At 38.1% G+C, this 13,871-nt stretch overlaps 1 protein-coding gene across 1 annotated transcript in view; it reads left to right on the top strand.

The window, feature by feature from the left end:
* Window positions 1-11,582, top strand: part of PRKAA1 (protein kinase AMP-activated catalytic subunit alpha 1) — a 31,795-nt gene extending 20,213 nt beyond the window's left edge. The window contains exons 5-9 of the mRNA XM_084880852.1: window positions 803-890; window positions 3,484-3,708; window positions 4,609-5,095; window positions 5,199-5,325; window positions 8,650-11,582. Coding sequence (XP_084736978.1) covers window positions 803-890; window positions 3,484-3,708; window positions 4,609-5,095; window positions 5,199-5,325; window positions 8,650-8,894 — 1,172 coding nt within the window. The 3' untranslated portion in view covers window positions 8,895-11,582. The remainder of the gene's footprint in view (window positions 1-802; window positions 891-3,483; window positions 3,709-4,608; window positions 5,096-5,198; window positions 5,326-8,649) is intronic.
* The last annotated feature ends 2,289 nt before the right edge of the window (window positions 11,583-13,871 follow it).

Raw genomic sequence — 13,871 nt, 5'->3', positions numbered from 1 at the left:
GTAGGTAAGCACGGTAGTAGGGAGATCGTTTGAAGGAGGTTTGAAGGAGCCCATTATGTGTGAAGGAGAAATTAGTGACCTAGTTCCAGTGTATTCTTTTCAGCAATTATGGAGCAAGCGGTAGGAGACTGGGATGGAGTTAGTCAAACTTTGGAAGCCAGAAGATGAACTATATGAACAAAATTAATTAGGGAAAGGTAAGGTGTTTTAAATGTTAGAAAAACCATTTCAACTTGAGAAAAATGTAATTTCAGCTTGAAATTACAGATTTAAAAATTATAAAAAATGAGTTGCAGTTCCTTTTATTTCCTATAGAAATTGCCATTGCCATTGTTAAATCTAACAGAAAAAGTAATTGAATACATTTTTGAGAAGATATAGGGCCTTTTTGTAGTAAAACTATGAGGGAACTTTGATTTTCAAAATTACTATATTAAAGAATCAGAACAGGGAGTAAGAGAAACTTTCAAATTTAATTCTTCTTTCTATATTTTTTTCTAGTAATTTCTGTACTAATAAAATTTAAACATGCCAAGTTTATTTTAGTAAGTACAGTGACTAATAGCTTAATATATGCTCATTAAATTGAAAAAATGCACTAACTTTAAATGTTGAAATAGATAACAAATTTTAGGGCATAGTGGCAAAGTATTTGGGAATAGTAAAGACTATAGGATTTTGTTGGAGTAAAGAATGAAATGATGTATTACTTTAATGCAAACTCAATGGTATTGCTTAATGGAGTTTTGCTTCTATTTTTATCCTTGGGAAATCTTGAGTAGTGGATTTTGTGCATTTTCAGGTCTTTCAAACATGATGTCAGATGGTGAATTCTTAAGAACAAGTTGTGGCTCACCCAACTATGCTGCACCAGAAGTAATTTCAGGAAGGTAGTATTGTCGCTCCCTGCCCTCAGTTCATTTGTAATTGTCTTTTTCTCCTAGGTTTTGTTAGTCTGTAGTGCCTGTAGTGTTTAATTTAGCGAAAGGATTGGAACTTAAGGCTTATTTTTTTCTCATCCAGAGTGTTCTGTTTTAAGAATAAAACATTGTCATCAAGGCCTCCATTTATAGAGGAGAATGTTGATATGCAAAGTCAATGTTGCATTAAAGTAATTAGATGAGAGTACTTAACGTTTTTACTCCCTGGTGGAAGAAATTGGAGGTTTAAAACTATAATAGTGAGTTTTAAAGGTAGGTAAGAACTTAAAAACTTGGTCAATACGGAAATACCTAGTAGTTAGAAGTGGCTTACTGTTGACTGAAATCAGGGGTGGGGAACTGTTTTTCTGCCAATGGTCATTTGGATAGTTATGATTCACTTAACAGAAATTGACGTTGCTATGAATCAAGCTCCTAGATTTATTGAACTTCAAGTCTGCTTGCAGTGACCCTGGCAGGGCCAGCCCAAATGATTTTATGGGCCTTGTAAGGTCTGTGAGCCAATGTTTCCCACTCCTGATTTAGATAAAGAATTAAAATGGAATGTGTAGCTTTAGTTTTTCAAATAGATAGTATTTTGTAGTAGCTTAAGGTTTTATGATAAAATATCTTGGAGAATTGGACACAGGTATTAATAAAATCTTCAGACTTCATTTATTTTGAATTTTCATTAAAAAATTTTTTTAGAGACCAATACTGTAAGAATGCTAACCTCTTAAATTGTTAAATTCATGTTTGAAACAATGAGAATCTTTGTAAGGTGCATCTTTTGAATAGCTTAGATGAAAGGGAAGTTTAATTTTTTCAAAGAGTATTTGTTCTTCACTGTATCACTGAAATTCAAAACAGAAGGTTGACTTTGTTTACTAGTGTTTATAGTTAACTAAAAAAATATATTTTTTTATTGATTTCAGAGAGGAAGCGAGAGAGATGGAAACATCAATGATGAGAAAGAATCATTGACCGGCTGCCTCCTGCATGCCCTACACTGGGGATTGAGCCTGCAACCCAGGCATGTGCCCTGACCCAGAATCGAACTGTGACCTCCTAATTCATAGGTTGATACTCAATCACTGAGCCATGCTGGCTGGGCTATTAGTTAACTTTTAAGAACTTTTATTCAAACTATTTGTCTTTGTTTGAATGTTTCAGATCCTGATTAATTTGTAATGCATAAATATTAAAGAACTTTCTTTCTATTTTCATCAGCTTGCTTATGTAACCTGTTCAGAGAAATTATATTTCTATAAAGTCATGGCTATGAATAAGGCAGAAGTATCCTAATTTTAGACTTAGCAAGTTTTATCATTTTATATTAACTTAGTGTCCAAAATTCTTTAAGAAATTTCATTTATGCTGTCTAATTCAGTATCTAGGTACTGGAGGCAGGATTAAATAACTAAAAATAAATGTATTGTAATTATGCATTTATGCAATGGGCCATGACTAAAGTCTAATTTTCCTAGTTTGCATAAGTTCTTCCCGTAAGGTCTGGATGAATGGAAACTTTTACTTTCAAAACAGTGTTTATAGTGGGAAGAGATCAACCAAAGAACTTGTATGCATATATGCATAACCCATGGGCACAGACAATAGGGTGGCGGAGGCCTGGGGTGGGAGTAGGGACAGCTGGGAGAAGTCAATGAGGGGAAGAGAGGGGACATATGTTATACTTTCAACAATAAAGATTTAAAAAACAAAAACAGAAAAACAATGTTTATAGATCATAGACAACAATTTCTTTGACCAATTTAAAGAAATCCTTTCTCTGAAGCCAGACTTTGCAAGGGGTACCTGGCCAGTCTGCCACTAGGCTGGCCAGCTGGCTACACTGCACTGCCAATAGAATCTGGGAGCCAGTTAGCACGGCTTCCTTCCAGTCTCAGGCCCCTTTTCCTTGAGGAGGTTTTGGGTTACTGGGGAGACTGGATGTAGAGTCCGTCACTGGAGAAGATGAAAGATCCTTTCCTCTCTCCTCTGTAATCAACAGTGGTTTTAAATTCACTGATGATATAGTATTTGCTCAAGGTTTGGGATTATTGGTTGAATCTCATGAAGGCTATATAATAAGTAGTAAGAACAGAATTTTAGCTCTAGTCTATAAATTAAAAAACAAATTCCTGACTTTTGTTTTCAAAGAAAGTACTGATAGAATTAGTACAAAATCTTAATATGTAGTATACAGCACTGATTTCACAAACAATATTATAATAATTATTTATGAACTATCCATACTTAGCATTTTTTTAAAAAAAATACATGTTTTTATTAATTTCAGAGAGGAAGGGAGAGGGTGAGTGAGAGAGAGAAACACAGTGATTAGAGAGAATCACTGATCGGCTGCCTCCTGCACGCTCACACTGGGAATGGAGCCCACAATCCAGACATGTGCCCCAACTGGGAATCGAACCGTGATATCCCGGTTCATAGATGGACACTTAACCACTGAGCCATGCCAGCCGGGCCATAGTTAACATTTTTGGTTCAATGACTGACTTAAGTTGTTAGTGATTACTCACCCAGGGGGTATTTCCCGTTGCAGATTGTACGCGGGTCCGGAGGTAGACATATGGAGCAGTGGGGTCATTCTCTATGCCTTGTTATGCGGAACCCTTCCATTTGATGATGACCACGTGCCAACCCTTTTTAAGAAGATATGCGATGGAATCTTTTATACCCCTCAGTATTTAAACCCTTCAGTGATTAGCCTATTGAAACACATGCTGCAGGTGGATCCCATGAAGCGGGCCACCATCAAAGACATCAGGTAATAGAGCAGCTTGCAGATTGTCTGGTCTAATAGTGTCAGTATGCAAGTTAAGTGGAAGGAAAAGTTGCACGACAGTATGGACTATTTTTATGTTAAAAGATAGTGTATAGAGACACATTAATTTATTGTGTTACTTAAAAATACTATACTGTGACATTGGTAAGGAGGGAGGATTTTCACTTTTTACTTGTGCATCTTTATTTGTTTTGACATTGTAATAGTGAACATTTTATTACTTTTTAAATTAAAAAAATAGCTAATGAAAAATAAAAGAACCCTGAGAGGGTCCTGTTTGTATTGCTTCTTTGAGATTTTTCTGCACTATGCTTTATATTTGACTTTTAAGTATTCTTATTAGGATTAATACATTTTAGTAGTTCATTTATGTGTAGCTATTTGAGTTCTGATCTCATGAATTATTACACTTTTTCCTTTTGTTCATCTCAAGGAATGAGAACATTTTAGTATAATCCATTACATACTTTTTGATTCTACCAGCTGATGAAGAAGACAAATCACTTTCTAAAGTTTTAAACTAAGTGGGAGATGCTTTTTCTTATTTTATGTATTTTTTTTTTCTAATTTAAATCTTACTACAGCAATGCTTTCTCCTTCTGAAAATCAGAGGGCGGCCACAGCATTTCCCTTGAAATGCCTTGTTATTAGCTCTAGTCTATAAATTGTTTTTTAATTTATAGACTAGAGGTAATAACAAGGCATTTCCCTTGATATATACAATGAACTGTGAGCCAGAAGAGGAAAATCTCAATTAAAAAAAACAAACACGATTCTACAGTATAATATATATAAATGAGTTTATGTCCTAAATTCCCAGCTGTTACTTTCGGTCTCATCTCTACTAAAAATCCCTTCTCCTGCCCTGCCTTTTTTTCTCAGGGAACATGAATGGTTTAAACAGGACCTTCCAAAGTATCTCTTTCCTGAGGATCCATCGTACAGTTCCACCATGATAGACGACGAAGCCCTGAAGGAAGTGTGTGAGAAATTCGAGTGCTCAGAGGAGGAGGTGCTGAGCTGCCTCTACAGCAGGAACCACCAGGACCCGCTGGCGGTCGCCTACCACCTCATCATCGATAACAGGAGGATAATGAATGAGGCCAAAGACTTCTACTTGGCGACAAGCCCGCCGGACTCTTTCCTCGAAGACCACCATTTGTCCCGGCCCCACCCTGAGAGAGTGCCCTTCCTGGTGGCTGAGACTCCCAGGGCGCGCCACACGCTCGATGAACTAAACCCACAGAAATCCAAACACCAGGGTGTGAGGAAAGCAAAGTGGCACTTGGGAATTAGAAGTCAAAGTCGACCCAGTGACATCATGGCAGAAGTGTGTAGAGCCATTAAACAACTGGATTATGAATGGAAGGTAGGAAAGAAAGGCCATTCTGATTACGGGCACATTTGGCAAACCGGTAGTGTTTCATAGACGAATTGCTTGTGACTTTGTTTTTGTCCACACCGCCCGCTAGGTTGTGAACCCATATTATTTGCGCGTTCGAAGGAAGAACCCTGTGACAAGTACATACTCCAAAATGAGTCTACAGTTATACCAAGTGGATAGCAGAACGTATTTGTTGGATTTCCGAAGCATTGATGGTATGTACATCCTAAAACACTATAGATGACATATTAGACCTGTTACCTAACTTGGCTTTTTTGTCTTTGATCCTTTTGAAGCTTCTGGAATTGTTCCTGGTAACTCAATAGAAAAAAATAAAGTAATAATATAAGATTTTTGTGCTTTTGTCATGTCAACATTTGTAAATCTTGGTATTCTTGTAGTCTTAGACTATATTGTCCTTTTAAGATTACGTTGTAAAACTTTTTAAAATATATATATATATTTTATTGATATTTTATGGAGAGGGAGGGAGAGGAAAAGAAAGTTAGAAACATCAATGAGAGAGAAACACCTGTCAGCTGCCTCCTGCACACCCCCTACTGGGCATGTGCCTGCAACAAAGGTACATGCCCTCGACTGGAATTGAACCTGGGACCCCTCAGTCCACAGGCTGACACTCTATCCACTGAGCTAAACTGGTTAGGGCTATGTTGTAGAATTCTTAAAGCCAGATGCAGTCTGATCCTAAAGCAATAGTTTCTGTCACAAATTTCTGTTTTTTGAAGTGGTTCATTCTGGTAAATGTTTTATTTAGAAACTAGAGGCCCGGTGCATGAGATTCATGCACTGGGAGGTGTCCTTCAGTCCAGACTCCATCCTCTCACAGTCCAGGACCCCTCGGGGGATGTCCACCTGCTGGATGTAACCCCAGGGGGATCGGGCCTAAGCCAGCAGTTGAACATTTATCTTTCAGTCGAGGGCTCTTGCAGTCCAGGACTCTTTGCTCCTTACCACCACTGCACTTGCCAGCTATGAGCCCAGCTTCTGGCTGAGCGGTGCTCCCCCTGTGGGAGCACACTGACTTCCATAGGGCAGCTCCTAAATTGAGTGTCTGCCCCCTGGTGGTCACTGTGTGCCATAGCAACTGGTCATTCTGCTGATCGTAGTAATGATTTGCATATTACACTTTTATTATATAGGATAATTGTTGACTTTTCTGTAAGTTTTTATTGAATAATTTCTTACCTGATACTTAATACAATCTTTACTTTTCATTTGAGGATTAGGAAATAGTGAGTAGCTTTTAGAGTTGAGTGACAAGGCACTGTAAATAGATGTGATGAATAGCTCCAGAGGACAAGGAACTATTTGCTGGGTCAGGTTTCTTGCGGGGCCCTTGAGAAATGTTTTGTAGGGATTTCTGGTTATTTTTCTCCTCGGAACCAGCCTTTTCCTGCAAGCTTGACACTACAGACATAATCAGAGCTATGCATCTTTTGTCATTTTTGTGAGAGTTACATGTTTCAGTACTATTTTCCTTTCAATAAGTGTGCTTAAATAATAGATCGCTTTTGTGTAAAATGCACTGTAGAAGGATTCCTGAAACTAAAGCATTTTATGCCCATGGTAACTATCATAGTTAGCTAACAGTGACATTAACCTTATACCTAGACTGTTGAACATTTCTAGTTACCAACTATTATAAACAATCATAGATGACCTGATGATCAAATCACTGAAATATTTAGATTTTTAAATTAGGTCTTTTAATTGGTCATTAAATTAATGACCCTGTTGCTTTGTAAGATACCTTCTTGAATTTTATTAAAGAAACATTACGTTGAGTATTGTTTTACTGTTTTAATAGTTTGAAAATGAAAATCTCTACTTAGAAAATACATCTCTGATTACCATTATGTATGATTTGCCAGGATATCTCCTTCTCAAATATTTAGATTAGTTAACTTGAAGAAAATTAACTGCAGAAAGCAGATAGTTGTTTTTTTTTATTTGTTTGTTTTATTTTTAAATGGGAAAAAAATGTCTTAAATGCTAAGGTATATCTATGATAGACTATAATACTATAGTAAATGTACAATAATCTTGACGTTTGAAATTTACATTAACTCAGATTTCCCAAGTATATATGCTTTTAAACCAATTTATCTTATCTATTAAAAAAAAAAAAAACCTGTTGGAACACATTTGATTCATAATTCAGGTAAATATTCTTTCTCTACTACATCATTAGAAAAGAGTATAGCTGTATATATAAAAATTCTCTAATAAACAAAACCTATAATTAAGTAAATGTTTATGGAAATTCTGTATTAGACAAATCAATTGAGTTACGATGTGTTGATATTTTTCTTCATCTAAGATTGTATGAAATAGGTGAGACGATTCACCTCTGAATTCCTTTGTCTTTATTTATTTATTTATTTATTATTATTTTTTTTTAATATATTTTTATCGATTTTTCACAGAGAAGAAGAGAGAGGGATAGAGAGTTAGAAACATTGATGAGAGAGAATCATCGATCAGCTGCCTCTTGCACACCCCCCACTGGGGATGTGCCCGCAACCAAGGTACATGCCCTTGACCGGAATCGAACCCGGGACCTTTCAGTCCACAGGCCGATGCTCTATCCACTGAGCCAAACTGGTCCCGGCTGAATTCCTTTGTCTTTAAACACTCAAAGATAGTATCTACATAGTGTCAGAAAGACACAGGTTTGAGCTGTGATATTCTGTCCAAACTTTCCTGCTTATCTTTATGTCTAAAGAGTGCTTATCTGTTAACACATAATAAGTCAGACAGAGATATGGAATGGGTTTTGCTTTTTTCATTGTTTTTGGATGAAATTCTCAACTTTTGCACCTGTGTTTACCAATGCAGTGATTACTTATTGTTTTTGTATTGTGTTCCCAACTTCAGTTTTTTCCTGCTTTTGTTCATTGTTGCTCTTTTATGAGATCTTAGATCAAATATGAAGAGGAAATGGGTGAGCGAGAAACACTGAGATGAGAGTTAAGAGACTTAGATTCTAGATTTACTTCCCGTTCATTGGTTACCAGTGGCAAGTCAGTTAACTTTTGGGGGTTTGTTTTCATCTTGATGAAACGAAGAGTTGGATGAGATATCTTCCAAAAGTACATTTATTCTATGATTTTATTATGGAGGGATTAAGTTTTATAGCTAAGGTTGATATTTATGAAGCCGCAAGTTATTAGTTTATTGGGCTTTTAATCTTGGATTGCAGATTGATGAGTAGCTACATACTTTACCCAATCTTTTTTTTTCTCTTTCATTTCATTTCATTTATTTATTTATGTATTCTTCATTCATTCATTCATTCATTTTGTACCCAATCTTGATGAGCTATCAGGAGAATGCATGCTATGTGTAAAAAAGGTGGATAATTTAATAATGATGCTTTGCTTGTGTTTGAGAAGGCATTCAAAATAGACATGCTCTTGATAGCTGGTCAATGATTGCACTCAAAAAAGAAAACGAAATACTATTGAAATTTGCTAGTGTGTAACGGATTATAATAAGTTGAATTGTGTTTTACCCAGATGAAATTACTGAAGCCAAATCAGGGACTGCGACGCCACAGAGATCGGGATCCGTTAGCAACTATCGGTCTTGCCAAAGGAGTGATTCGGATGCGGAGGCTCAAGGGAAATGTGCAGAAGCTTCTCTTACCTCATCTGTGACCTCACTGGACTCTTCTCCTGTTGACTTAACTCCGAGGCCTGGAAGTCACACAATAGAATTTTTTGAGATGTGTGCGAATTTAATTAAAATTCTTGCACAATAAACCTAAAACTTTGCTTATTTCTCTGATAGCAATAAGCATGCATATTAAATTATAGCCAAATGCTTCCATTTATAATCAAGTTATACATAATTATAACTGAGGATTAGCCTTTTGGAATGCATTTTGCACAGGGATTGGAACCTGGTTTAGTTAAAAGCCTAATGCGCAAAAAATGAATTAAGGTCATTCTGTTCACTGTTTCAGTAGGCATATAGCATCCTAAAATATACACAATGAATTATAGGTCTCTCAGGCTCACTTGATTTTTGGCTCTTTTATATTTAGTGTACACAGGGCTTTGTAGAATATTAATTTACCATAAAGGCCTTCATTTGTTATTACATGTTGTGTTATATATTTGCTTCATAAATTTATTCAATAAATATTTGCCTAGAATCCCCAGAGAACTTTATGGGTGATTTTGTTTTCTGGGCTCCTTAACTTCTTAGGCAGCACGTGTCTTCCAGCAGTAGGGACGGCATGGAGGACTCATCCATACCCCCCCTCCCTAAGTATTCTATAGTGGATGGTGAGTCACATCGAAGATTTGACACATGCAAGTGTTCTCTTTAGTTTGGTTTAGTCCAAAAACACACATACAACCAACATTTAGATTTCTAGGCATTGAGTTTAATCTTAACAATTTGTCCCTATAATCTGTACATACATTGCTCTTTTTGTCACAAGAGCTGAGTTGCATATACTGTGAATACATCATGTTGTTTTTGCCAATCTTACCAATTCTTTGTTCCTCCTGTCAGTATTGAATGTATGCAAACACTTCTTGTTATTCGATCATACATCTTTTAAATCGATTCATTGCACAGAGAGAACACCTCTTACAAACTATTTAAAGGTTCAGATGTGACTTTTGCTTCCAGATTTCATTATAAACATTTGTATATGTGTGTCTACCACTTGGATTCAACACTTGTTAACCTGTTGCCATATTTGCTTTATACTTAATTGTGTATATGGATATAGTTATACATATATTTTTATATATATGATATGCTCTTCCCTGAAACATTTGGATGTTGCAGACCTACTCGTTACCCCTCAACACGTCAAGCATGTTCTAAAAATTACTTAAAAAAATAATATTGTCTCTAAAAACCGTAATCCTGTTATAAAAATAATTCCCTAATGTCATTTAATCATGCATTTTTAGATTTTCCCAGTTGTTCTCCACATTTCTTTTATAGCTTGTTATTTCAAACCAGATCCAACTAAAGTTTACACATTGCATTTGGTAATGTCCTCTTAGTTAGGTATAACACTATTTCAGTAAAATACGGAAATAATTGGATAGTTTTAAATGGTCACATTTGTTTTGAATTTTAAGTTACTTTAAAAAAGGTAATATTATGGGAACCGCCTAAGGATGCTTAATCTCCCTAAGATTTCTGATTTATAGTCTTTTTCTTGCTCTTAGCAATAGCGTTACATAACAGGTATAAATGAAGATTTAAAGTCACCTCAGATAAAATTGCTATCATGTGTATGCTAATAAAAAAAAATAAAAGTATTATCCATATTCGCCTTATACAATTTTAACTTCAAGAAATGGACATTTTTTCCTATTAATCATTTTTCCATTGTAAAAGCTTTTTTTTTTTCTTTCTCGTTTAAGACTGTTATTGTAGGGTTTGTTTGTTTTGCCTGTGTGGTTTTTTCTTTGCAAATACAGTGAGCCCCTGTGTAATTGGATCTTAACGTACTGAGATGTCACGATAGCTTGCACAGAACTGTAGTTGTTGATTATTTGCCTCCAGCATCCCTAGAAACATGCACTGAATCCAAAAGAAAAATCTTGGCTTCTTTCTGTCCAGGGCTTGTTCTATTCCATTTAGAGTCTGAAAGCTGTATAATATGGTATGAGTTCCTTTTAGGTATAAGTTCAAAACTGTATTTTAAATTGTATGTGGCCCTCGGTTTAGAAGATACTGACTTCTGTAGGCTCTCTAAATGCAGCATTGTTCCTGATGTGAGGAACAGAGACTGTATTTTTAAAGTTACACAGTTGTACATAGAACTAAGGCATTGCCGTAATGTCTCTGTAAGCTGTATGGGACGTGGGGGGGCGGGGAGACAAAAGGAGGAACCAATTAAATAGGACCTTCTAGAAATTGTTACTTTTGTACACTTTGCTTCTTTTTAAGTTATTGTGATTCCTTTTAGTTACTGAGTTTTGTTTGGAAGATATTTAAATATTGCACTTGTACAAATAGTATGATAAATGCATAGACTGTTGCAGTAAGTTCTTTTTTAAGCTGGGATATTTGAAATGACAGCTTTTCGTTGAGTATGTAAAGGTTGCATCAGAATTTTCACGAGTTTATTGTCGTTTGCAAATTCTTACTAATTGAAGATGTAAAGGAGTCAATGCAAATTATTTTTAATCTTTTTTTATCTTTTCAGCAATTTATATTTTTTGTGATTTTATGCAACCATATTTTTACTTTGTTTTGACAACTGAAAGATGTATAAGGTTTTTTGCCAGAAATGTACTATATACATAGTTTTAAATATAACAGATTTTACTGATATGTAAAAATTTTGCCATTAAAATAAATGATTTCTCACCGAGAGGAACTTTTCTACCACGTTGGGGGATATGGGAGCTTAATATATCATATCTAATTTAAAATAATTTCACTGAAATAAAATTCATTGCTTTTACTTTGATTATATATTCTCTTGAGATGCTTTTATAGTTGTTTTCAGAGTTTTAAATGATTTTATACAAGAAGTCCTGCCCTCTCATACCCCTGCCCCACCCTTTTTGACCTTGTAGTAATACCATTCACATTGAACAGCTGCTTGCTGGTCTGTGGCTATGTGTAGAAAGAGTTCTACGCAACTCTGCTCTGACTGGCACCTTTGGAATGAAAGAAAAGTGTGTGTTCTTTAAATCTTTCCCCCTTAAACTCCTTGCCCACATCCACTGTAGAAATCTCTTTCACTGTGAGTTCTGGTCAGATGAATGAAATCCCACACACAACATAATGGTATTACGGTAGAAATCAATCTCATGGTGCATTATTCTGAGACATGTTCATGTTTGTTTTAATGGAGTATAAGTATAAAATTTAAAACGCTTTGATTTAGAAATGAATAAAAACCCTCCGTTTTTCATCTTGTACAATGTGCTTCACTTTTTTGTAGCCTCTGGGAAAACGAAATGGGAAGGAACCCACTTTTTTAAAATTTTTTTTTTATAGCTGACCACCTGCACCTTCCTTTTAAAAACAATGTACCTAAATATAATTAGCCCTAACTGGTTTGGCTCAGTGGATAGATCTTCAGCCTGTGGATGGAAGGGTCTCAGGTTCGATTCTGGTCAGGGGCATGTACCTTGGTTTCGGGCACATACCTGTGGGGAGTGTGCAGGAGGCAGCTGATCAATGTTTCTCTTCTGACTCTATCCCTCTTCCTCTCTCTGTAAAAAATCAATAAAATATATTTTTAAAAATATAATTACAGTGCTTGAACAAACATTAAGTTTTGTCTCAACTCTAGAGGAAAGATTTCACGGCCTAAGTCCAGGTGGGTTTGAGAGAACATGCATTAAAGCTGGGGACAGTGAGGCAAGGAAGGAATTGGTAGAAGCAGCAACAGGAGAGGTGAGGCAGAGCTCTGAAAGGTTATAGGAGAGACGCTAGCCAGGAGGGGCTGCTGTTAGCTCTCTAGGAACTTGGAGAAAAGGGGGCCTTGGAGACCGCACCAGGGGGTGAGCTTGGAATGAGCTTCCACTGGCCACTGCTTCCAGGTTGCAAGTCTCGTGGAGACCCCGAGGGTTTAGGAAGAAATGAAAAGTTCATGCCCTAGAAGGAGCCTGGAAGCTTCTACAGCGAGCCCACACTGAGTCTTTGTCCTGAGGGCTTCTATTCCCAACCCCACCCCTTTTTTTCCTGCAGGTGAAAACCTTAGGGAGGGTTTTAGTAAAATATTAATCAGGTTCCCTGGTGCCTTTTAAATATGATGATGCATCAAAATGAGGGTATAATGGCGTTATTCTTTGGTCTGTTTTATCTTAGGTCTGTCTGGCTTTAACGGGGTTTTTGTTATTTGCTCCCTGACTTCATCTGCCCTCGGGGTAGCTGGCACAGAAGGCATTAATCTGGTCTTTGTTCTCTGTGTCCCAGGCCAGGGTGACTTAAAGCTCTCTGGGCAGGGTGCAGAGGTGTCCACACCTGCTTCCAGGTGTCCTTGGCTGGGAAGATAAGGTCTTGCGTGATTCACAAGCTGGCTGACTGTAAGTTGTCCAAAAATTCTGGCCCGTTTTCCTGTTCCACTGGCGGGGCGTCTTCCCAGCTTCTTCCTCTCCGGCCACCGGAGGGAGGCCCAGCCTGCAGCAGCACTGGGGCCATGGTGGCCAAGCGGCCTTCCTTCGGGGATGCCTGGGCTCTGGAGGCGGTTCGGTGGTCACAGCCGCTGGTGGACGCCCAGGGCACCTGGTGGGCGGGCCCAGGGCCCGGTGAGTCCCTCTCCCACCAGTGACCGCGTGGGCGAGGAGGCCTGGTCCCCAGCGATGGCCTTCCTCCACACAGGTCAGCCCCAGTGACAACCATCTCCATCCTCCCGTGGCCCAGACGCTTCCCCGTGTGACTTCCCCGCACTTGTTCCCAAGACAGGAACCACAGCTTTGCCGAGACCGTCATTTTTCCTTCTTTGTAAAACTCTTGTCTTCCCAGGTCCACAGCTGGGCGCGACGCTCCCCGATCGGCTTCCCTGAGCCCTTCTTTAGTGAGTCCGCCTCTGGCCTCTGCGTGCGGCCGGCCTCCACTGCGGGAGTGTCCCCTCTCCTGACGCAGGGCGTATCTTTCAGGCCATAAAACTGCCCACATCGCTCTGCCCGCGCCTCCCGGCTTCCCTGCTCCCCGCCGCGCCGCGCAGCCGCAGTTCCCCACGCCCCCTCCCGCCGCGCCTGCGCACTGCATACTTCCGCCTGCTGCAGCTCGGGCGGCTGGACTA

Source organism: Pipistrellus hanaki (genome assembly GCF_964339955.1).
Source record: "Pipistrellus hanaki genome assembly, chromosome: 4".
In the NCBI taxonomy this organism is placed as follows: Eukaryota; Metazoa; Chordata; class Mammalia; order Chiroptera; family Vespertilionidae; genus Pipistrellus; species Pipistrellus hanaki.
Note: the sequence above shows the minus strand (reverse complement) of the source record. Positions and strands in the feature narration are given on the sequence as shown.